Source organism: Vulpes lagopus, chromosome 22, assembly GCF_018345385.1.
Source record: "Vulpes lagopus strain Blue_001 chromosome 22, ASM1834538v1, whole genome shotgun sequence".
Lineage (NCBI taxonomy): Eukaryota > Metazoa > Chordata > Mammalia > Carnivora > Canidae > Vulpes > Vulpes lagopus.
Window position 1 is genome coordinate 13,744,031 of NC_054845.1, and position 26,346 is coordinate 13,770,376.

General features: G+C 37.8%; 1 protein-coding gene across 6 annotated transcripts in view; it reads left to right on the forward strand.

Moving 5' to 3' along the window:
- Positions 1-26,346, forward strand: part of PARD3B (par-3 family cell polarity regulator beta) — a 981,887-nt gene that overhangs the window by 438,935 nt on the left and 516,606 nt on the right. For all 6 annotated transcript variants that reach the window (XM_041737018.1, XM_041737019.1, XM_041737013.1 and 3 more), the window contains exon 4: positions 18,127-18,236. In XM_041737018.1, the coding sequence (XP_041592952.1) occupies positions 18,127-18,236 (110 nt within the window). The remainder of the gene's footprint in view (positions 1-18,126; positions 18,237-26,346) is intronic.

Consider the following 26,346-nt stretch of genomic DNA (forward strand, 5'->3'; position numbering starts at 1 on the left):
CACTGGCCTTGCATCTTTCTTGGTGCCTACATTTTCCCAAAATCATATACTTTCTTTTTATTTTCACGTATTTGTTTATTTTTAGCAGCAGTATATTCCTTTTTCCTTTTCCTTTATCTTTTTCTCTTTTCTTTTTTCTTTTCATTTCTTTTTCTTTGTGGTTAGAATGAGCCTGACCCTCTTCCCAGGCCCTGCTAGATGCGCTACAGCTATACTGCAGCCAGGAAACATTCGCTTTAAGGACATTCCATACAGTGACATTTCTTCTGCAACTTGAATTAGATGTAATTGATGGTTTTAGGTTTTCCTCCTTTAAAGGATGCATTCATTCATGGATTCAACCATTCAAGTGCTCAGTAAGACTGCACTCTCCTTCCTTAAGAACACAGATGCAGTTTTACATTAGCTTGTCCAGGACTTCGGCAGAATCTGCTTTGGTTTGTTCACAGGAGTCTCTTTAGAAGGCCGGGCTGTGGATGTGGATGGGGGGCAGTCTTTGGAAGACAACTAGTTGAGTTGGAATCCCACTTTTACCGTGTACTGGGTGTGTGGCCAGGAACAAACCACCTAACTTTCTTTTGGTCTCTGTATCCTTAGCTGTACAATGGAGTAATAGTCATCCTCAAGCTCTAGAATTGCCAATGAAGATCACAAACAGAGCATTTAGAATCGTGCCTGATGTTGGTGAGATATTAAGGATAGCTATGACTACATATGCATCGCCATCATTTTCTGCAAAAGGTCATGTTTCCTTGAGAATGTGCCTCATGTGTACTTAAACTTCCCCCCAAATGATAGGACTTTTTAGCTGTGGTTAATGGAGGCTGTGGCTAAAGGGATATCGGTCCAGATGTGTTAATGAACACTTTCTGATAAGACACTGTGGTTTAATTCCTTGTCTTGCTAAAGTGAGAAGAAACCACTTGGTGTGGGTAGGTTTGTTATATAAGATGATAGTTGCTGAAGTATATCGTTGTTTGCAGAGTAGATGATATATATGGTATAATACAGAAATGAGTTATGTATTTCAGTGCTATAGGTAGTGATCCTGTGGTTTTCTCTGGTTGTGGAACCGTGGAAAGCATGTCCCCTGGCAACCTAATGATTTGTGTCCTGTGATGCTGAGGTAACCAGGGTCTTTCATTCTGCCATTTGGTATGTGCAAAAGCCTTCCAGGAACTGGCTTTCTGCAGGAGTGTTTAAATATCATTTATTCCACCAAGAGAAGATGATAGACATTTTAGATGCAAGTGAAAGATTAAATGCATTTGGTTTAACTAGCAGCACTAAAAAGGGCTGCATCTCTGTATTGTTGCTGTTTATCTTCTTTCCCACAGTGGAATATTGAGCTTCCCCAGGCTGTGAGTCAGGTATTAATGCCGAGTTTAGGTCAAGCAAGAGTGTGTTCAGTCTGTGACACTTAGATAGCAAAGGCAAACTGCTCACGGCTATTAGGCAGGAGTTTCTGTATGCCAGCGATTGCATGCTTGTGGCTCATAATCAGAGTGATCCACAGCAACGGATAGATAGGCTCGCCGTGGCTGTTGTCTTTGGTCTGCTGTTTTTGCCAAAAATGTCAGCATTTCTCCAACAGACCTGCCCATATGACACATGCACAGTCTCCTTTAGTTGTGCTAAATGACTTGCTGCTAACATTACAGAAAACTTTTAGTATCCTGGAGGGGATGTCTCCTACCATTCCCATGAAGAGTAAGTTGGAATAAATAAATGACTTTTTCCTTAATTGATACTTTGGAAGTGTTGATGGAATTTGTGCCATGGTGTTCTCTTGGGCAGCCTGGTTTCCAGGTTCTCTGCCTTGCTTTAACGTTCCCCGTGCTTAAGAATCAGCAACGACATGTCGCGCTTCTGGTTTTTCTATTTCCATGAAGCTGGATCAGTGCTCTGGGTTCTGGGGAGCAGACATGTAGAAAGCCAAGACCCTCTCTGGCTTTATTACCAGCTTGTCTCTGAGTTGCAAGGGTGATTCCTACTCAACATCCCTCACTGCCCAACTCCATCCAATTCCCTGATGCCTTGACACACATACGCTCTGTATCTGATCTTGTAAGTTGAGTCAGCAGCCAGTATTGCTGATTTGTCATTTAATTTTGTGTATCCTGGCTCAGACCCACCTGTATCCCTGCATGATTGCTCAACCTACACCTGTCCTGACTCTCTCAATTCCTTCCTTAATTTAACAAACATCTATAGAGTACCCTCAGTGTGCCGGCGTCTTGGCATACATCAGTGAGAAGATAAACAAGATCTGTGCTCTGAAGAAGCTTCCTTTCTGGCTGCATCTGAAATAATACCTGTAAACAGATGCGCAGAGTATTTCTGAGGGTAACCTTGCAATGAAGACAACTAAACTGGATAAAAGAATAGAGAGTAACCACGAGAGAGCTACTCTGAGAGGAGAGGGAAGGGTGGAAGAGCATTCTGAATAGAGGGATCAGCCAATGTGAAGGCTTCCACGAGGGGCCTTGGACATAACAGGAGGTGGGTGGATGAAGAGGTGACTCCCCACCGAGGCATCGCATCTCCCGCAAAGCTCTCTCCGCTAGTCACAATTACCGTTCTGCCCCTGGCTCCTACAGCACTTTGTGGTGACTGCTTGATTGTCTTGGGTGACACTGTCTTACGCGTTCTTAAGTGTAAGTCAGTTTCTTCAGAGCCCTTTGAGGTCAAGGACTATGTCACATTCATTTTTGTTTCCCCAGAATTTAGCAAAGTTCCTACAGTTAGCAAGTTTCTGGTAAATGTTAAGCAAAATAAATGTTAAATTGGACATAAAGCTCCAAAAGCAGAAGGGCTCTGGAAGTAGGATATCAGGCTCATTCCAGGGTACAAGTATTTGAGGAGTTTGTAATCCCTCAGAAACTTCGCAAGCCAGTCTGGGGTTCAAACCTCTTTTTAGCATGCTCTAAGGCAAATTCAGAGCTCTTTTTCTTTCTTTCAAACACTTTAGATCATGACTCAAAGCAAGAAAAATGCATTTTACATTGCAACCTAGCAGACACATAAGTATATAACTGTGTCATAAAACAAAGTGTACCATTCCTGTGTGTAACACAGACTGATACTTCCCGTACCATTTTCTGTATCATCTGTGGAACAGAATGCTGATCATGACATGACCCTTTAAGTGGATTTCAAGACTCGTAAGTGGTCTGCAACCCACAGAGTGAGAAAATCCTGCTTTCAAGGATCAAAAGATTCTCCTGAGGTAAAGTTCAGAGAAAGCAACTCTAACTGAAGCCCAGGACACCTGAGCACACTCTGACCATTTGTTGAATATTTGCACAAAACTAGCAGTGGCCATGTGGCAGCCAGGTGAAGCAAGCCATCACTGACACACACTCAGGTTGGGTTCTAGAGGCACCTTTTAAATTAGATTCCAGCCATTTGAATGCTGAAAAGTTTTTGGAAGTGGGGCTCCTAGTCATCCCGTCCACCATATCTGTATATGACGTTATGAGTGTTGTAGGTGAATGTGTTGTTTCTAAAATGAAACCGTGGGCCCACCGAGATATAAAGAACTTAACATTTCCTCTGCCAATATGTTTATATAAATATTGCTGTCGTTAAGCGTGTTCAAATAGCAGAACTATTTCAGTCTTTTTATCTCTTTAAAACTAATTTAAATCTGAGCATTAAAAGACTGTTTGATACCATATGTTTGTTTTAGATAGGAAACGGAATCTATTCTAAACATAAGGGTTTATGAAATCTGTATTCTAAATATAAGGGCTTATGAAATGAGTATATAGGAGTGGCGGTTGTGTCAGTTGTTTCATGGCCATGGAGTCCTCCCATCCCGTATGCCTGACCCTCTTGTCATGTGATTGTGCTGCTCCTGAACATCCAGAGGGAGAGTGTACTTCCTCACCACTTCCCTCAATGTGTTCTCACTTGCTCTGTTAAGAATGCAACATTTGCTGGATAGGAAGTCTTTTTACTGTGGCATGTAAGTCTGGTTCGAAATTGCTGATTTTTCTCTTTGAAGACCCTTTAAAAGCTACTTTCAAAAATGACCAGGAACTATGGGCAAAGAGCATCGTGAGCCTTTTGTAAAAATATTGGATACGCAGGGCACTTGGGTGGTTCAGTGGTTAAGTGTCTGCCTTTAGCTCGAGGTGTGGTCTTGGGGTCCTGGGATCAAGTCCCACATCAGGCTCCTCCTCACAGGAAGCCTACTTCTCCCTCTACCTATGTCTCTGCCTCTCTCCGTGTGTCTCTTATGAAAAAATAAATAAAATCTTAAAAAAAATATTGGATAGGCTTCAGTATAACCAAAGACTGTCACAAACTAGAAAGATAACCATTACACATCCCATGTAGCTGTGTACACGGAAGGAACAAATTCAATGTTTTAGTGATGTTAGTAATGTCCCTGGCATATCTAAGCATTCACCCCATTGCGTTGTGAGGCCCAGATATTTCCTCTGTGGAAGCAGCTCGGTGTGGGCATGCATGCCTGTGTGTTTTCCAATCTAGATGGATACCATAGTATGAGATAACCTAGACAAGCAATGTACACAGACAGTTCTGATAGCATCCCAACTTTCATGTATGGCTTATAAGGGCAATTACTCTTTTTCTATGTCAGTCTTTTTTGAAAACAGCACTGTGTATTGGCTTGGTTGCCCTGAAAAGACCTGAAGATGAGTTTATGATCCTTTACCTCAAATTAAAGAAGGCTTAAAAAAAAAAAAAAGGACTTACTTCAGGAACCATTTGACAGGTTCAAATAGTAGCTAATTCAGATACCAGCCTCTTATCAACACCTACAACCTAATGCTTTTCATAGGTGGCATGTCTACATTGTTAGGTTATGTTATCAAATTCCCTCTAATCTTTGTAGATTATGCTTTAATTTTCTATGTTGTCACTTTTTATCAAAATTGTTTACTCGATGCTGTCTCGTTATAGGAAATAGTAACCTAGGATAATGCAGCACTTATGAGTAAAGTGGGCTTATGATACAAGCCACTTAAAGTAGATATCACATTCAAGTTAGTAAACATTTCATGTTCTGGTATAATTTGGTTTATTCCCAGGACCTGTGGGGAAAACAGTGCCATAAACTTACTTTTTTTGACCCTTAAAATAGTCCTAGATTTCCAGTCTTTGGCTACTTTATTTAAATTGATTGAAACCCAGTCATTCTTCTGACTCTCAAAAGTCTATATGTGGGAATTATTTTAAATTCAAACTCTATATTCCTCAAACTTAGCCTCTTTATATCCAAATCTTTCCTTTGAAAGTTAGAACTTCATTGCTGTTAGCGAGAACAGTTTTCCTGTCCTAAAGAATCATGGAAACACAATCTAGTTTTGTACCCCTGGCCTCTGGATTTTGATGCACATCGAATTTGATGCCAGGAGTTACACAGGAAAGTCGATAACCATCCGTGGATCATTGCCTTGCTATGCCGTTGGGTGAATTAGTCTGCTGGTGTAATGTGCTCCAGCTTGTGTAATGGACCTATTTAGTAGCAAGACAACAGCCATATGAAACACCTGGGTGGTCTTCCAGGGTACTTTCAAGTGGATTAGATTTCAGTTATCTAATGTGAGGTCATGAAGGCTTGGACAGCTGGGGCCAGTTCCACGTCATGGGTAGAATATGACCCCTGCCTACTAGATGCATAAGGTAAAAGGTGCTTGAGGTCAAAGCTGACCCCTGCGCTCCAGAAACAGCTATGGGTCAGCAATTGAGGTCTCAAGCACCAGTTACAAGTGTTGGAAAAGTCTCCATGTAGGACAGGAGTCAGATTTTCCTTTGGCACTTTCATTAGACATGTCCCTTGCTAGGAAAGCCTGGTTTCTGCATTTTCTGGATTGAACTTCACTTGATTGACTCTTGTTTAGAATTTTAAGTGTTGTTAAACAGAAACTATGCCTTCCGTATCAGAAGTCATGGCCTGAGAAGCATTAAGTTCCTTTGCTGCCTCACAAAAGACAACATTTGGGGCACGCAGGCATTGGCATAACACCATCTTTTGAGTGTTCCTAAGAGATGATGGTGGTTCCATAATGCACCACTTCTTACAGTCCTGCCAGGGACTTTGAACGATCCAATAAAATGTAATGATCAAAGGTTTCAAATGCAGCTGATAAGTCATATAGATTTGTGCCCAGGATGCCTTAAATTGACTTGTGGATGTTTCTCATCTATCATGAAGGACTTGGTGATTTGAATTTAGTACTTTGATGTTGCCAGTAATTGTTTGCAACTGCAGCTGAATGGCCTGAAGGCATTGCTGATTTCTCCCTTTCTCATCTTGCAAAGAGCTAGTGAAGTAGTCTTTCAGAGGCTGTTCTCAACTCAGTGGGAACTGTGGCCTAAAATTTAGGACAAAAGAAAGATTCTATAAACACTTGGAATAGAACAACATCATTGCCCTAATGAACCATCCCCGATGTGTTCCCTGGTGAGTCCAACAGTCTTCCCAAGTGCGAAGTCACTCCACTGGACAGGTACTAAGATTCATTTTCTGGCTTTTATAAGGTTGTTACTAAAGAAACCATTGGGATATCTCTGCTTATTCTTTCAGTAAATGTTTTTCATATATTAATCTGCAAATGTCTTTCCAAATTGTATTTAAACCAGTTTCTCAATACTTGAAAACAATGCTTTGGATTGTCCCTTCTTGGAAGCCTCACTGCTGTTTTACTTAGGTTAAATTAAAACTCTCCCATTTTAGGACAACCTTCTAGTGATGTTCTTCTAACCACAATCGTTTGTGTCCTCAACCACTTTCTCCTCCAGTCACTTGGTCCATGCCTATTTTCTGGCTAAGCAAATCTTCTTAGTATTCATGCATGAAGACCCGTGTTTAGCCTCTAAAACCATGTGTCCATCTGCCTATTATAAATATTATAAATATCTTATTTATTATTCTAATTTATCAATTTGTAGTCTTCTGCATTTCAAGACTCTATTTAAAAACTTCCAGGGGTGCCTGGGTGGCTCAATTGGTTGAGTGTCTGACTCTTGATTTCCACCCAGATCATGATCAAGCCCCATGTCAGGCTACATGCTCAGTGTGGAGTCTGCTTGAGATTCTCTCTTCCTCTGCCTCTGCCCTTTCCCACTACTCATTCTCTCCATTTCTCTCTCAAATAAATAAATCTTAAATGAATTAATGAATGAATAAAAGCTCCTCTTGAGAATCTATTCAAGTAAACTCAACTGCTGTCCTTCTAGTTATTCCACAGGTTGTCATAAATCTTTTGCATATTGATTAACCTCATAAATATCTAGGAGGTAAGATTGTAAACTATAGGAAACTAAAAGATCGACTGGGCAATGGATTCCTTCATAAACCACAGTAATTGACAAGACTGTAGTCAATATTTCGGAGCCTCTACTGAGGTTGTTTAACACTGGTGTTGATGTCACTTTTATGCTCATTTATCATCAAGTTGCAAGGGTGATAGCATATGCCGCATTAGTGTGACTAGTGTTTGTTTTAAAATAAATGTTGATGATGAATAAAAAAAGTGTTAGGTAGTGGGAAACAAGCCTGACAGTAGCAGTTTATTTACATATTAGGGACACAGACCCCTCTCACACATGCACACACAAAATCCCCTTCTCTGGGACACTTGTGATTCCAACAATTTCTGAATTTAGAGGTTGATCTTTGTTCCTCTAGCTCTGCTTAGTTCAATTTGGCATGAATCTATTAATTATCCACTCTGCCAGGGGTCCTAAGTGATTGACTAAGGTGAGGTGCTTGCTATTAAGGAACTCACAGGGTTCCTCCCCCCTATTCCCTCCCAATCACTTTCTCATATTCTTGCTTAAGCTTTTATTCTATCCTTATCTGCACATATTTATTTGTGAATTAGTTTAGGATCTGTTTTCCTCCAGCCGTCTACAAGCTCCAAGATGAAACCTTTGTGGGTGGTGGGCTGATAATATCCAGAGTGCCTAGAAGACTGCCCAGTATATTTTGGGCATTCAGTAAATACTAAATTAGTAAATTAAGGTCATACAACAAAAATACAACTACAACTAGACACCTAAGACAAAGTGAGATGTGACATACCCTAAAATGGTACAGAGCAGATCTACATTTTGTAGGTTTCTCAATGTATCACATCTGGTGAGATTGCTATTTAGGAAAAGGACCAGGGACATCTGGATGGCTCAGTTGATTGAGTGTCTGACCCTTGATTTCAGCTCAGGTCATGATCTCAGGATTGTGAGATCAAGCCCCACATTGGGCTCCTTGCTAGGCATGAAGCCTGCTTCGGATTCTCTCTCTCTTCTCCTTCTCCCCCTCCTGATCCCCCTCTCTCTTACCCTAAGAAACAAATAAACATAAATTTGAAGTTTAAAAAAAGTTATTTAGAGTGACTAAAAATCACAACAATTTATAAATAATATATTGGAGATGTCAAAATATATGAAAAAATATTTAATGAAATACTAATTGATTACATATTAAAATGCCGACACATAACTATTACACTTTTTTCCTTATAATTTTAACGTCATGTTCTTCAGTAACCTCTTCATACGTAATATTTTGTATACATTGAATGAATGAATGATTCAGTCTTTGCTATGGCATGGTTATTTGAAATGCTGTTTAAATAATATTAGGAATGTATAAACATAGGGCTTTGCAAATACATTTTTGTAAGCTGTGAAACTGCTACAGGTTTGCATCTCACTAGCATGGGAATTTTAATTCTATGCTGCATTTTCCATATAGGATAGAACTTCCTATTTGTCAAGGTATCAGTAAGAACTGAATTATTTGAATACTGGATTATATACAATTTTATACATCAGATGAGTGGAAGAATTTTCTGTAGATTAGCTTCTGGCTCTGGGCATTTCAAATCTTATTTATCTTCCAGTACCCACACCTTTCTGTGTGGGTACAAAAAGAGCACAGCTATTTCTGTATGTCACCTGTGTTCTGACGCTCAGTGAACCAACATAGTAACAGGATTCTACCTATATTCCTCATTGGGATGACTGCTAATAACTATACACAATGTGCTCTGTGAAGCATACAGATATATTCTGTTGTATTCAAATGAGATATATACCCAACTGATTTTCCCCTTAATTGGATCCCAGGAATGTCCTTGGCTACTCTAGGCTTACTGAGCAGGAGGAGTCTTCAGAGTTGAAAGAAATAGAATTAACTTATGGCAATTAAACTATTATATTTATGTAAAGTTTACAAAATCATATTATCATGTGATCGTGTTACTTAGTTTCCTCCTGGTATCTTGTGCAGGGCCCTAAAGTTATACTTCATTAGCTCCATAGCCAATCTGAATCTGGTATTCTAAAGAAGTAGAGGTTATTTATGAATTTAAAGACTGGATGGGATTACAGCTGATTGTATTAGAGAATAATAATTTAGAACCAGCACAAACACTGAGTCTGCAGGGCATTTTTAGGCAATGGCAAATAGTCCTTTTTGGCAAGTATCACATGGCAAAAAAACGCAATACAAGATGTAATCAGAGAGGTAGGTTGGGGGAAACCAGTGAGCTCCTTGAATACCAGAATGAGAAATTGGAGGTTGATTTGAATAGGTCAGAATCCTTCCTTCCCCCTCTATGATTTGGGAGCTTTTATTTGGCTTTATTAATTCAGGTATTTTTATTTGTGCTTACTAATGCATTGTTCCTTTCTTAGCATATACTTTTCAAAAATCAAGACCTTTGCTTGTGTTGAAACTCCTCGGTAGCTTGTCATTGCTTTGCCTTTTTAATATTTTAAATTTTACTCTGACCTAAAATGATCACTTCTGTATTTCTTCCATCAGCATTGCTGAAACACCTACAGTGAGATTTGTCCCTTTATTCCTTGCCATTGTTCTTAATATAACCTTGGGACCTAGTGCATATCTAGCACATGACATTAACTGACTTTAAATAGCATGAGTATATCAATATTGTGAAATAGTTTAGACGATACAAAAGATTCTAGATTTATGTATAGCAACTGGCTAAAATGTGAAAAATTCAACAGAAGAAAAAGCCTCAGAAATACAGCAACAGTATACTGTGAGTTGAAGGCATAACCATTTTCAGAGAAAAGTATAATTTCCAGTAAAGGTCAGTTGAAACCCCCCTCACTTGTTTTTATAGCAGTGGCACTCCTATTTTAAGCAGCTTTCCAAACAGTGAAAGATCTCTTACCATGTATGTGCCCATTTGTATCTGTTATGTAGCTGGTCACTATTCTGTGAATTACTTGAATTTATCCTTCTGCGTTTTCAACAGGCATGGTTTTTGCAACCCACAATGAAAGAAAAAATGATACTCTTCATCAACTTGAACTTCTTTGCTCCTTTTATGGCAATACTGGGAGTTACTTTCCTAAAGGAGTAATATTTAAGATTAAAGTATTTGGACGGCTACAATTCTGCTAAAATTTGACTTGGTTTCTCTCATGTGGTTTTTCCATCATGGTGTCTGAAAGCATGTCACAGCTGCCCCATTCATCACAGGTCAGGCGCCGAAGTTGGTCAAGCACTCCTGTAGCGAAAGTGGTCTCCTCTTGGCCCTTTGCCATAAATTGTGCCACTGTAGATATCATTACCAGGTGTTTGTTTGTTTGTTTGTTTAATGGGTCTCCAGATATCAGTGCAATGGAGTTTATTAAGTATTGATGGAAAGGCCTTATCTAGTACCCATAAAATCCTTACAGAAAAGGAACTCTAGTTGTCTCCTTTACAAATGATGTACTACTTTCACTCATTATTTTTATTGAGTTATTGATGGGATTAATAGGAAGAAAATACTGATAAAACATTTAAGCCATCTGCAAGAGAGATCATGCACTCCAGAGAGGTGCTGGTGTGCCTTGGCTAGTGGGTCAAACATCTTGCCAGACATGCCCATGTTACTATCACTTAATATGTTCCTTTTAGCTACTCATCCCCCAAATCCTTGCCTTTTATCTTTATCTCTGTATCCAAATCTTCCTTTCCGCCGACCTCTTTAGATGAAAAGAATGGCCCCTGCATTGAAGAGCTGTCATTTCCCTTTTTCTCACACACCTACTCAGAGAATGTGACCCTGCGATAGAAAAGTGTCAAGTGAATAAAATGGGAGTAGAAATCAAGTCCAAGAGACTTAGAAACTTAATTTCTCTGGCCTTCAATTTTCTAATTGGCTGTATAAATCATAGAACTATCTCTTTGTAGATCTGGAATGGGACTTTAGTATAGCTTATCCAACACGCTTGCTTAGCTGATGAGAGAGGTAAGACTCCGAGATAGAGCAGCTTCCTGGAAGTTACGCAATGCCAGAGCCACCTCTAGAAGGCAGATCTCCTGACCCCTAGTCTCTCTTCACCGTAGCTCGGGAGGACGTATCCATATTTTAATGTCAACATGATTCAATTAATGTCACATTTATTCAATGAGCGTTGAAATACAGGATAATTGAAAGGCATTCTTCTACATGCTGACTAGTACAAACTAGTATTAACGCAATGTACTATGTGAAACCAAGATGCAGCTCATGACTGCCTACTCTTAATATTGTTAATATACTATTAATATTGATTACCTGGAAAAACGTATCTTTTCATATTTATCACTTTTTAAGTTTGTAAGATTTTTAGCCGTTGGCAATTCATTTTTATCCTCAAAGTGAAACATTTACCAATTTAGGTGTATTTCAATAGCTTTTTCCCCTTTCATATTTATCTTGTTATCCTCAGTGTCAGTAGCATTGACAAGAGAACGTGTTTTTCCTTCTTTTAACTGGCTGTTTTGGTGATTTGATAATTCAGTAGCACAGAAGTAATCCCTTAGAGCAAAGGAAAAGAGAAACTCTAAAAAGACCAGGTTTTATCCCCTCTCTGTACATAAACAGTTGATCTTGTAAACTCCAGTCCCTTTCTCCATTCTCACACCCCACCTTCCCTGTAGGTTGGCCTTTGTGGCTTTTTCAACCACTTGCCAGGCTAGATTCCCTTTCTTTCTGAAGATTCTGTAAGAATGTAAATTCTATATTTCTCATTGTTTTGCATGTGATGCCATTGCTACACCTGTACCAATACCTCCTTTTTTCTTTTATTTACTTCATCTTTGTCTCTACTCACTAGTTCTGGAAGCCAAGATGATTTCTAATATGAACTTCATACTTGTCTTTATGAATGCCCAACTGAACATCTTTTGTCTTATTTCTCACACATCTCAAGACATTGTGGATTGAAAGCAAATGCTTCTAACCCTCAATGGGCTAAAGCCAAGATTGGTAGGTTTGTTTGTTGGTTTCTTTTTCCTGAGACAAGTCACAGCAGTTGCTGAAATTTTCCTATTGCTCTCTCTCTTCCCTAAACAATAAGTATAAGAAAGATTTTAGATTTCTCTTTTATGCTTCTTCTCATTTGCTCTGTATGTGTAGTCCTTACTAAATTCTCCCCCATGTATTCCCTCTAGTTAGCCATTCTATTTCTGCCTGTGACTGCTGAGTTTCTATCCATTTCCTTCACTTTGCCCTTCAGGCCTCTTTGGCTTGAGTCCACCAACTTCTTACAGAATGCCTTGTTGGCACATCAACTGGGACCTCCTAGAACTCTTCAGGTATCAATCACTCTAGAATGAATAGCAACAATATTGATGACAAGCTAGCCTTTTGGTTTTGCTCAGGAAAATCATTAACCATTTTTAGATAAATCACTACTGTTACTGGACAACTTAGAACATATACTTTTGCGATGTTTGATATAGGATTCATGTGTGTTTGTTTTTTTTTTTTCCTCTGCCCACTGAGGCATCATGTGGATAAGATTATTCTGGGCTTTGGTTTCAGTCTCTATAACTGCCTATCTTTCTAAGATGTCTTTCAACATCTCCAAAACGGAATTTTATATACAACATATCATCTGTCATTTACACTAATTCCATCCCAAACATATCTTTTAAACATGGAAAGAATCCATCCAGGGGTATATGTGTGTGTGTGTGTGTGTGTGTGTGTGTTTGTGTGTGTGTGTAAGAGAGAGAGAGAGAGAGAGATTATAACAAAGAGACAGAACTTATATAGATAATTTGAATTTGTGTTGGGGGCAGCCCCGGTAGCCCAGCAGTTTAGTGCCTGCCTTTGGCCCAGGGTGCAATCCTGGGGACCTGGGATCGACCCCCACGTCGGGCTCCCTGCATGAAGCCTGCTTCTCCCTCTGCCTGTGTCTCTGCCTCTCTCTCTATCTGTGTCTCTCATGAATAAATAAATAAAATCTTAAAAAAATAAAATAAAGAATTTGTGTTGGCCTTTATGTCTTGCATGATTCATTAATGTACCAATTTGGTCCTTTAACTAGTTGCTGCTTCTTTTAGAACTAAAGAGTTCAAACTGACAAAATGAATCAAGTGACTCTCTTCTGGTTCCCCTTATTTACATTTATAAGGGACATTGGACAAGTAACTGTACCCCTTTGAATTCTAATTTTACCATCATTAAAATAGTGATTGTTTGAATATTGGGAGATGTGCCATTATTCACAGACACCCAGGAACTGACTCCAGTGCTGGTTGGCACAAGGCCTGGAGAACCTGATGAGTCTAATCTTCTTAAAGAGAAGTACAGTGAGTCTGTGAGTAATGTTGTCCTGAGCCTAACATAAGCCCTGGGTGTGCATGAACAGTGCTCCAGAAAGAATTTAGACTATCCTGATATGGCAAGAACCTATCTTCAAGGACAGTCACCAGCAGCTACACACTTGATCAGGAACTCTTCTGCTTAGAGGGATACCACTTCTCTTTGATGCTCTTTGGCTTCCATTAAGTTTCTGTGCATATGCCTAAATAAAATGGGACTTGATCCAGCCTACAGTGTGCATATTCATTGGTATGGGTTCAATAATCCATAGATAACCCCACTGGAACTCTGTATTGGTACTTACCTGTGTGTAAACTGTTCTTTGTCCTTATATCCTCTTTTTTTTTTTTTTAAATAAAGCCTGAGTAAGCACCATGACAACTCATCTTAATATTGGCTACCTTTTGTACAGCTCCTGATGTGCAATGAGGCCTCAAATATTTAACCATGTGGAAAACATAATGCAGTTGTATAAGAATTTATGCTTTAAAATACATAACATTTCTTATTTTATTTGGGCTTTATTGCCAGTAGCTTTTAAACTATGATTCCAAGGAATACTAATATTCTTTTGAGCTGAACGGAGGACTTTTGCCTCTCAAATCTAATAATAGGGGTCTTTTCTTAATTAACTGAAAATACCAATGAATAATGGGTTAATTTTTTCCATTTTTGAGTTCCCTACACCCTAAAAGCTCTGACTTTTATATTAAGTCTATACCTGGTTTAGCACAGAATTATGTTTTACCATTTTAATTTACATATTATTTCATGAAAATTGACTTTCAGGTGTTTAGATCTTTTTTTAAAGCCATTTTTAAAAATATTTTATTTTTATTTATTAATGAGAGACAGAGAGAGAGTGAGAGCGCAGCAGAGACACAGGCAGGGGGAGAAGCAGGCTCCCTGCAGGGAGCCCGACCTGGGACTCAATCCCTGGTCTCCAGGATCAGGCCCTGGGCTGAAGGCAGTGCTAAACCGCTGAGCCACCCAGGCTGCCCCAGGTGTTTAGATCTTTGAGCATATAATACTGGTCACAACAATAGCAAGTGCTATTCACTCCTATATATGGGAGTGGTGGTGGTGGTGGTGGTGCACATTTCCTGCATGAAAACTGCACAACAGCTCCATGTGCTATGCATAGCCTCTTTTATTTCAGGCCTACATCACTTCTATGATGTATTTTTATCACCAGATTTTATTTTGTTTTATTTTTATTTTTTTCAAAGATTTTATTTGTTTATTCATGAGAGACATAGAGGCAGAGAAATAGGTGGAGGAAGAGGCAGGCTTTCTGCAGGGAGCTTGATGCAGGACTCAATCCTAGGACCCTGGGATCACGACCTGAGCCAAAGGCAGATGTTCAACCATCAAGTCACCTAGGTGCCCCCATCACCAGGTTTTAAATGATGAGACTGTGTCACCAGGCATCCCGGTGTCACAGACCCAGGAAAGGTGAATCTCAGTTTCACAGCTCCAAAACCCGTGATCCCCTCCACTGTACAGATGCATGATAGTTCTTAGAGTCTAATCTTACTGTTAGGTTATAAGCTCCTTTAGTGCAGAGATTGTTTCATTTACTTTTTCCCTCCCACAGAAAATTCTATGAAATTAGATGTGGTTGTCTCCCTTTCATTTCTGCTAGTGATGCTTGCAAGGTGGGCTTTCTCCTCTATTACCTATACCTAAGGATTTCCCCCAAATTGTCTCCATACTTGGAATTACTGGTCTTCTGTTCCAAACTAGGGTGCATCTTTGTCTTCAACTTATAACTCAGCCTGTTGTGGCAGTCACCTACAAATGAGGCTTGGCAATTTAAAAAAACAAATATTAAATTAATTTTAAGTTGCCAAGGGAAGGGTTGTTTAAAACTCTCTGAGATAGCAGTTCATATTTAAATATGCTCATTATTAATTCCAGTATGAAATAATTTATACTTGTTATTGACACATGACGACAGCCAAAGGAAAATTAGAAGATGACTCAACAGGAGACATTCAAGTGTGGAATCCAGAAAAAGGAGAAGAACAAAACTTAATCCTAATAAGTTGGGAGTGTGATTAAGCTCTAGCTATCTTAGTTTGGTAATAGTGGGTACAGTGGTACAAAAATAATATTGTTCTGGGAGACAGACTGTAATATTATGGCCTGTAGATTGAATGCACAAACTCAAATTCATATTATCATAGAATTTTGTCTTAAATAAGTTAGTGTTTTGTTATCAAAACAGCATACAGGGCACCTGGATGGCTCAGTTGGTTAATGTCTGCCTTGCACTTAGGTCATGATCCCAGAGTCCCAGGACCAAGCTCCCCACTCAGTGAAGAGTCTGCTTCTCCCTCTGACCCTCCCCCTTCTCTTGCTCTCTCTGTCTCTCAAATAAATAAATAAAATATATACATATTTTTAAAAAGCCGATATTGGTGGTAAGTGAAGAGTCATAACCATGTCCTTAGAGTTGTAAGAAAAATATCTGGGCAGCCCTGGTGGCTCAGCAGTTTAGCACCACCTTCAGCCCTGGGTGTGATCCTGAAGACCCAGGATTGAGTCCCGCATCAGGCTCCCTGCATGGAGCCTGCTTCTCCCTCTGTCTGTGTCTCTGCCTCTCTCTCTCTCTTTTTTTTTTTTCTCTCTCTATCTCTGTGCCTCTCATGAATAAATAAATAAAATCTTAAAAAAAAGAAAATTATCTAGTGTGCCTTTAAGAAAAATATATTTATTATCCAGGAAGAATAACAGGTCCTCGCACTTCTCTCACCCTCTGTCTTTCTCTCTCTCTCTCTCATGTCACACACATATATTCTGTATATATTCATATATGTGTGTGTGACTCCGCTGAAAAAACAGTGCAGTTGTCAATCACTAAAATTTCCATTTCTGTGCCTCTGAATCAACTTTTTTTGGACCTCGGTGTCCCATACTGTTTTCACTTGCTTTTGATTTGTTTGTTTTTTAACCCAGTTTGATATTGTTGGCATGCACTGTCCTGGTCTGGGTTAAATGTTTAGAAACAAACTGGAGTTTCATAGAGGTATTGCCATTCTCTTCATAATTTTTAGGATAATAGGCTACTTCTGAGGATATCACATTTAGACTGACTTGATGTTAATGGTAATTCAAAGTACCAGAATCAGGGGAAACAAATATTGGTACAGGACTGGGACTCTATTATTTTAAGATTTTTATGATATTTTATCTTCCTCTTATTTTCTTTTAATGTCTCATTCAAGAAGAGTTGCCAGCCATGCAACCATTGCTATGTCACTTGCTTAAGAAATTTTTAGATGGGAATAGAGGAATTAAGGAATAATGTAGTAAAATGTTTATTAATAAAAAAGAAATAATGGAACATAGACTTTATAATGCCATTTAGGTAGCGTTTCATCCTCAGTGGCATGTTAATTTCTTATTATAAAAGAAGTTATTTATTAAAAAGCAACAGTGATGGAAGGTATTAGCATCTGTATTTTTGTACACAGAATAAAAATATTGGAGCACATATAAAAATCAGATTTGTAAATAACTTCAAGATAGATTCACTTTTTGTAACTATCATATAAAATGAGATATGAAAAATATTATTTTAAACAGCAGTAACTCCAGAGAGTTGGGGGAGATTTTTTCAGAATATTGATAATGGAGAATCGCATTTCTACTGCTTTACATTTCTTCCCCAAAGCATGCAAATAAAAAGAAAGTTTTTACATGAGAGCAATTTTTAGCCCACAACAGGATTTTTTTGAGAGTTTCCTCTACAGTGGCCAATTTTGTATGAAACAAATTATTTTAGGCCTAATTGCAGGCAGACTAGTTAGGTCGCTAGCTCTGTTAAGATTGAATTTCACTTGAACTTTGTAATAGTATGATCTTTTCTCAGAATTTAATAACTGGCTCAAATATTTAATAGTGGAAGCTTTCATTAAATTAAAAAGAAATCAAGATATATTTTTAGAAGAACTAACTTCTTTTCCTTATCAGTTTTATCGACTTTAGGAGAAAAAGAAGAGAATAGAACCAATCTCTTTCTGTACTTAAATAGACATTAATGCTATAACCCCAGCAAATAATTTATTTCAGTGTATATCATCCTTCAAAAGATCAGAGAATCACCAAATGGTGGCAATAACTATTCTCCTAGCTCTGCTGAATAGCAAATTGCACCAACTGTGAATCTCTTCACTTGTCTACTGGATAATCATTCTTTTTAGTACTCACATACATTCTCTAGATCAGTTTCAGGTTGCACACTGTCAACTTCTTCATTGCCTAATAGTTTTTGGTTAAGTACAATGACTCGTTTTGAAATCAAGTGGGGAAAGATGAGAGTTGAAAGATGTTGTTTCCATGTGTCATTCTGTAAATAGATGACAAAAGATCATGAAATGGATTAATTTACAAGCATCCTTAGAAATGGAATGTTTTGACATAAAAGCATGTTGTAAACCTTTTTTAATTAAATTGCATTGTACCATGCACTCTCTTCTCCCCAGGGTTCTGTTGACCTCTCACCTCTTATTTTGTCCTACAGGCACTCCACTGCTGGTGAGGAGAAGCAGTGACCCAGCGCCAGGCCCACCTGCTGATGCCCAGCCAAGTGCTTCACACCCCAGTGGCCAGAGTCTGAAACCTGTTATTCTAGTAGGTATCCTGCAGTTTGCATTTCTAATGAAAGATCAAAGTACCTTACCCAAAGACTAACTGGGACTTTGCAGTCTTAAGTAAGTTGATCATTAGAGAGCATTTGATAGAATATATAATAGTATTAGTTAGTGATAGCTACTATGAGCTATTACTGGAATACAAGTTCTAGTGGTAGCTATTAATTACATAGCACTGATTATGTGCCAAGGATTCTTTTAAGTGCTTTACACTAAGTCATTTAAACTTCCACATCAAGGTAAGCACAAATTTTTGCCTCCATGGTACTGATAATGAAATTGAGGCACAGGAAGGTTTAGTAATTTGTCTAAGGTCACAGCTAGTAAGTGACACGGTCAAGAATCTAACCCCAGGTGGTTTGGCTCCAAAGTCTGTGCTCTTAACCAGCACACTACACTGTTGAATTCCTTCCATCCTCCTGCTTTGAATTGCCCAAGGATATAATTTTATATGTTTTCAATGTGTTAATGCCGTGCTTTTTGAAGTCATACCACGATGAATGGTCATATAGTTTCAAGATACCATTTTCATATTATGTGGTGCCAGCACTGGGTTTCTAGAACTCAACACTCAAATTAAAGAAAAATAAAATTATGTACCAGAAGTGCTTATAACAAGACACACTTATAACTGATCGGTTAAATGGAGAATGAATCCTGAAGAGATGATGTCCTCCTTTCATATGGTACTGTTGGATCTTTCTGATACATCCTGAGTCACTTGGAAGAGTTACAACTGTGGTCGATCTTTTGAAATAGGTGCAATAGGTGATCTTCAGTAGCATAGCCATATTAAAATGTATCCTAAGAGAAGACTCTTCCCCATTTTAAGTTTCACTCTCTATAGTGCCTTAAGAAAACTAAAACAATGTTTTAGAGCTATATAAAGATGCTGAATGAGCTAACTGGATTTTCCCAGTTTGGTATAAAATGTTCTTATCAAGAACCAGTGCCAATGTCTACGAATTAGGAGTCACTATACCAAACCATTGAGTATTCACTAATAAGTTTGTGGCAATATTTGGCATATTTTCTTGGTAAACATCAAAGTATTTGAGATGTTGTTTCTCCACCATCCTTTTAAGGAAACATATTTAATGGAACATTACGTTAATAAAAATCAGGTGTCTGTGTTCTACTTTAATGGTGAGTTTAAACAGAATCAGTATGTGGTAGGGTGTGTGTGTTTAACACACTGATTGAGACCATGTTAAGCCCAAGTATATTGGATTGGAGGAAGAGAAGCTATATAAATGAGAAAATTTAGTTTATTGCTTACTTTTACAATGTCAATATACCCCAAATCAGAATGTATCTGATTTTGTTACCATCAGTTACATGCAGAAAATCACCAGTATTTAGTTCAATGTTTTTATCACTTAGGTTCTACGTTTTAGACCAATTGAAAATACTCAATACTGTTTTCCCTACAGGAAAAGGACTACTGTGTTTCTGTTAAATCCCATATTCTTGCTAAATTATGAAACCACTGAGTTCTAGGTTGAGATATTTGATGAGGGAGCATATTATTACTAGCAAAGATGCAAATCCTAATTCAAGAAGAAAAGCTGGCACCCCAGATCCTTTTACCTAAGTGTATGCAAGTTACCAAGCAGTGACTGAGTCTGTGTGTATCAACAGTAAAAAGGAAAACACATTTCTTCCTCTACTCAGTGTTCTCTGTGGCTGATGAAATGCAGATCTGAGACCCAAAGAATAGAGTCTGGTCCTTGGCTTGCCATGGAATACTGGCACATCCTAGTCTTCTCTTTCTTCAATTGTAAAATAATGTCCAAGCAAACTTTAAGTCTTATCAGTCCAAGGTGTAGACATTGTGCCCTATTTATCTTTCTATCTCTAGTCCAGATACATGGAGGGTGCTCAGTGGACTTAGGAATGCAGACACATATTAGTCTGGGAAAAGTTCTAGAATTTCTCAGCAGTTTATCCACTTTTTCTCATTTGGCTCTTCTCTCTGTTGCCCAAAAGACCCACCATGTAAATGTTTATCTGCTCCAAAGTCTGATTCACCTCAGGTAAGAGACAGATGGTTTAACTGCTATACCATAAAGAACAGGCAAAGTTAGTAAAGGAAGACATTTAATTGAGTCTATTTTACCTAAAAGAAAAATGTGTGTATGCATGCATGTGTGTGTTATGATTTTATTCATTTATTCCTGTGTATCCTAACTCATGGACTATTTAGACATATATTGTCCAATATTATAGCCACTCGGCCTGTGTGGTTATTGAGCACTGGAAATGTAATTTGACTGTGATGTACATCATGGACTTTAAAGATTGAGATATTAAAAAAGTCTAATATGAAAGATCTCATGAATAATTTTTATATTGACTACACATTGAATTAATACTATGGTATATTAGGTTGAATAAAGTATCTTATCAAAATTATTTTTACCTGTTCCTTTTTAAAGGATGGCTGCTAGAAAACTTATCTGTGGTTCACATTCTATTTCTATTGGACAGAACAGCTCTCAATAGAAGTAAAATTGGATATAACATTAATGAAATGGTTTGAGACTCTTGGGAGGAGCTCTTTGAGTTGCACATCATCTCTGGGGTACCAGTCTTATTAGGTTTGCCTGGGGCAGTCGTAGTCTGTGCCTCTTGTTTTGGCATAATTATTAAGAGTGTCCACACTAACTCTCAGAGGTATCCATGTATGGATGATAAATTATGTGGCACCCTACGTAGAGCCTCATACTCACTTTCATGGTTTGCTCTGTGATAAGAGGACCGGGCTTGCAGGGAAACCATGGGAACCCAACCACAACTCTCTCATCGAGCACACTGCAGAGAGGGGTTGGTGTGGCCAGCACCTTAGCCCAGGGAGAACAGGATTGGATTCCACAGATTCATTCCTATCTCTAAGATCTGATAGTTCTACTTGGTGCGTCCTCTACAACTTCAGCGGCACCATACTTGATGCCTGTGGTTTAATAAGTGATGATGAATATAGGAATGTGTGATAATACAGCCATGGTGCAAGTGACATGAAGAATAATTGTTTGAAACACTCTGTTCAATTGCATTGCATTTCAATATCCAAAGGAAGAAAAACAATCAAAATTTCCATCTCTTAAACTGAGTGTTCACATGTACGTAATTCACAGAGGGCAGAGCCCCAAGTGGGTTATGTTCAGTCATTCCCAAGAAATGAAACTTACAACCCACAGCTTAAAAAGCTGTAAGGATGATTATTTGACACATTTGATTATGTTGAAATATTGCCTTTAAACCGTAGTTGATGACTGTTATTTTTACTTGTACTTCATTAGACTGATTATAGCAGGAAGAATTTTCTTTGATGCCAAGAGATACATGTTTGTGAAAAGTTAGAAAAGTTGCACTTGTTTTCTGTCTGGTTACATTATTACAAATTGGTTATTTAAGACATACACCCTCAGACAAGGGGAAGTTTTAAAAAGCTTTTAAATTAGAAAAATCAAATTCTCTACAAGCCTCAAATTCTGTATATTGAAAAGCCACCAAATCTCACTATTTGTTACTTAGAGTAGCAACAGCTAGACAGCATGGGAACTTATTTTCTTTCTTCTTCTTTTCATAAACCCATCAGTTAATCAGAATAGCATAATTATTAATGTACAAAGCATAATGACTATTTATCTTTCAAGGCAATAGAAAATCCAATTCTACTGACTGCTTTTGAATTAAAGAAAGAGAATCCTGGGGGCAAAATGTAATAGTGGGAGTCTGCTTATGGGATGTCTTACCTCACTTGCCTTGATTGTAACCTGGTGTTCTTGGCTTAAGGGCATGCCATAAAACCAGGTTCTTGAAATTGATGTTCCTGAATTTGTGGGTAGAAGAGAACTCTAAAACAGATGTGATTTTTTTCTTAATATCCGGTTAACTACTATGGTTGTTTTGTGTTTTAATGACTGTTTATAGTTTCACATTTAACCCCTAAAGCAAAATGATCCTGCAGGGCGAGTAAATTAAAAAGTGGATTCCTGAAAATTATAATGCTGTGGTTGTTCTTGGATAGTAAATGACTTCGTTTGTTCTAAAACTGTTACTTGTCTTGCGTCACCAAAATAAATTAAGAAAATATTGGTCTGTCTCTTAAAAGTCCGTATCCATAATGTATACATTTTATTTTTAAAAAATAACATGGCAATATTGAGGTTATTAAATTGAGAGTCCATGGATGAGTTTCAGAGGGTCTGTTAACTCTGAAGTTTTATGCTGTGGACTATTGCATGTGCATGCAATTTTTTGTGAAGAAGACTATTACTTTTTTTTTTTTTTGAGACTTTGTCACTCATCAAATTTTAAAAGGAAAAAAATATCAAGAACTACTTATATGCAGGTTGAAACAATATGGGAAACACATCAGTTCTCAGAATTTGATGAATGATAGGGATTAAGAGGTACAATGGGATTGACACCACCCTCCCCCAAATATTAAATAATTAAGGCTATTTCATCTTATTATCACCTTGCCCCAACACATAGGATATAAATTCAAGATGTAAGGATGAATAGAGGTTTTTGAATTGTAGCACTTTAGTGAGTAGCAACCTGATTAGCAGCAAGAGAAAGATTGGAAGTAAAGGGAAGACACCCTGGGGAGAAGTGTTTCCAGTGGTCCTGGGCGTTCAGGGAGATGAGATGATTCTTTGTAGTTTTTCCTATTTTATCAGCAAAGATAGTAGCAAGTAGCTTCAAGTGGGAGGAAGTATTTCCAATGAACAGGAACATTCTCTGTGTTGTGCAGACAATATCTTGGAGCATTGATTTGAGAAACTTTCCTCTATGCATCACATATATTGAAATCATCATCAGTGTTGATCCCAGTTTAAACATTTTCACATCTACGAAAGAAATCATTGAAATATTACAGAGAAATTTTAATAGCTTGGCTTTTAGTATTAAAATCATCAAATTGTCACTGAGAGATGTCATAGGACTTTTGGTTGTGGATCACTGACTGTCAAAACCCAACAATAGAAACTTAACAAACATTTTGAATAACCAAATCATATTTTTCTATCTGTTAGGAATACAATTAAGTAGCTGTGGAAATATTGCAAAGAGTAATCGTTGTAGACACTGATGTAAATTGAAAGGAAGACTCTATTCATTGTCTTCCAAAGGGGAGAGATGGATGCCAATGAGCAAAAGGGAGGGAGAAATAGCATGTAATATATAATTGGTTATTTAGAGATACTGAAGCCTACAAAAGGTTTTTCTTTTTTTTTCCCCCTTCCTGACACAGTGATTTAATAATAGTCCTGGTGTTTGTAACTCCAGCTGTTCACGCTGTGTGCTGATAAGACCAAAGCTTGGAGACACATTGCAACGATGGTTTTCATATGGCTTTGTTTTCAAGAGATAAACCTGCCATCCAATATTTCATGGGGCCAAATGTTTACTTAGTTTGGCAAGTTTAGGCAGCTTAATTTCTGAAGCAGTTATATTTATAAGACTTGAGTTCCAAGTGGGGAAAATCCAGAAGCCTAATTTATTCTGCAACAGAATTTTTCACCAAATCTTACAGAAGTTGGTGAAACAAATTTGGATTCTCTGAATGTACGTACCATGACTAATAAAGGAACGTGAGAAATGTGACTCCTATTTAGGTGTATGCTCCTTGATCATTCTTCTTGGGTCGAGTCCAGATCTGAAAGGCTAAAAGAAGGATCACTATTCAGAGGTTAGTTTCAGAAATTAAAAAAATAAGCATGACATGTCATCTTTTGCTGTTTAAATTGATCTGCACATAATGAAAATTGAATGGGGGCACCTGGGTGGCTCAGTCAGTTCATCATCCACCTCTTGATTTTGGCTCAGGTTGTGATCTCAGGGTTGTGAGATCAGCCCTGCATCTGGCTCCACACGCAGTAGAGTCTGCTGGAGATTCTCTCTCTCCCTCTGCCGCTCCCCCTGCTTACAAGCTTCAAATAAATAAACAAATAAGTAATTATACAAATAGAAATCTTTTTTTAAAAAAAGAAGGAAAATTGAATGAATTTTGCTTTCATGTCAACAGTAACTAATCCTTTAGATGCCCAAGACCATCTGGCCATGTGCCATCTGGAAAGCATAAGTTATGATGACTGTCCTCCAGGAACTTCCAACCTGAGCAGATCTAAAGCAATTAAACAACCCTAGCAATCCTCAAGCAGGTATCAAATGATCAGATAATACATTTTGAGGATCAGAATTAGTGTCCTTTGCCTTTGGTCTGCACTTTGCTCAGCCTCTCATACCCCTTGAGGAAATTCTCATGTGCAGAATCTCTGTTAGCCCTTATCTCACCGAAATATAACTACTTATTTACATGTTTGCTACAAGATTGAGCTCCTCAGAGGCATGAGTCAATATATTCATTTTTGTATTCAAGCCCCCAACACCTGACACATAAATATATGACTAGATGATTAAAATTCTTACTTCTGAGATGGACAGAATGAATTCAATGATTCTTAACACATCTTGTAGAGATGTGCATGCTTGCATGTATGTGTATTAGAGGTATGAATGAATGTTTGAATTAGAATGTGAAAATTGTGAAATTACCTGTTCAACATACTGTTTTGCTCCCTAAATAGCTTTAGTTTAGAATTTTCTGCTTTAGGACAATGTGTTACCTGTGTTGACAGGAGAGAGAGATGTTTAAATACAAATTCTCCACTTGGAATTAAAATGTGGGTTGACGGCTCAGGTCAGCAATTTCAATTGTGAGAAATACTTCATCTCTTTAGAGTCCTAGTAAGTGAATTCACATAGAAATTGGGTCTGAGAATCAGAGAAATTAAGAGAACAAGCTTTGACAATTTTGGAGATGAACATTATAAAGCCTAACTTTGTTCGTGCCCTCGATATATGAACAGAGAATAGAAATTAATATGCATTGCAAGGGAGTCAATTATCTGAGCTTGAACGTCTTTGTCAACAAAACTGTGAATTCTAGAATCAAAAAAGTTCATGATCTTGGCAGTTATAGCCTTGTAATTTTCTAATAACTGTGTTGTGTTCAAAGAATTTAGAAAATCCTTGATTAGACTGGAAACGTCTGGACAACATAACTCTCGTATGCCTACCACATCTGCAGATTTCCCCTTCAAAATGTTCCTCCTATTCCATCTTCTTTAAGAGATTCTTCTGGTTTCAAGTGATTTGGAAGAAAAGAAAAAAAAAATCCTGATATGTGAATTAATTCAAGAGTATGGGAACGTTTACAAGGTGTTCCTTAGCAAAAACACTAATGAACATCTTGTGTTAGCAGTGTGGGCAAATGTAATTTGACAGTGTTGTTTAAAATTTGGTAAAGATGATGTTTAAAGTAGCTTTATTTTAAAGGTCAGGATCTTGTGTTCTGATTGCAGCAATAACTCGGTGACCCTGAGTAAATTATTTAAATTGTGCATGATTTCCTCAAATTTCATGTAACTAAAAGGAAATAATAAATAGAAATCCTATATGAACTTCTGTTGTTCTTAAGGACCGAAACATCCAGACTAGGAACTTCAGGGTTCCAGATTTAAATTAACTTGATGGATATGAATTCAACTTTAAAATTCCTTTTAATACCTCAATATTTATAATTGTCCATGAAATGAGATTGTATTTCTATTCAAAATACCAAAGTTTATTTTTATTGCTCAGGGTAATAATATTAAGATATGTGTGTGTGTGTGTGTGTGTGTGTGTGTGTGTATTTAAAAGGCCAAATGCACACAAAAAGGCAGCAGCATAAAAACATATACCCACACATATGTGCACTTAAATTGTGTAGAAGAGAGCACAACTTAAATCTGAAGGTTCAAGTACAAGTAGATCATGTTGCTTTCAAGTGAAAACTGAAGGGTATGGACAATATCTTCTTATGTTCTGATGGAACTTCCATGTTGTGGATACTTACTGAAAATTGATGACATAGAAGGAAAGGGTTAATAGAAGTTTATCTTGGGAAGATTCAAGACGATTGTTATTAAGAGGAAATTTTTTTTTTCCCTTGAGCATGGTGTGATTCTTAGAAATCTCTTCTGATGGGTGATTTCTTTTTTTCTCACAACATAAACTCTTCTGAAGTACAA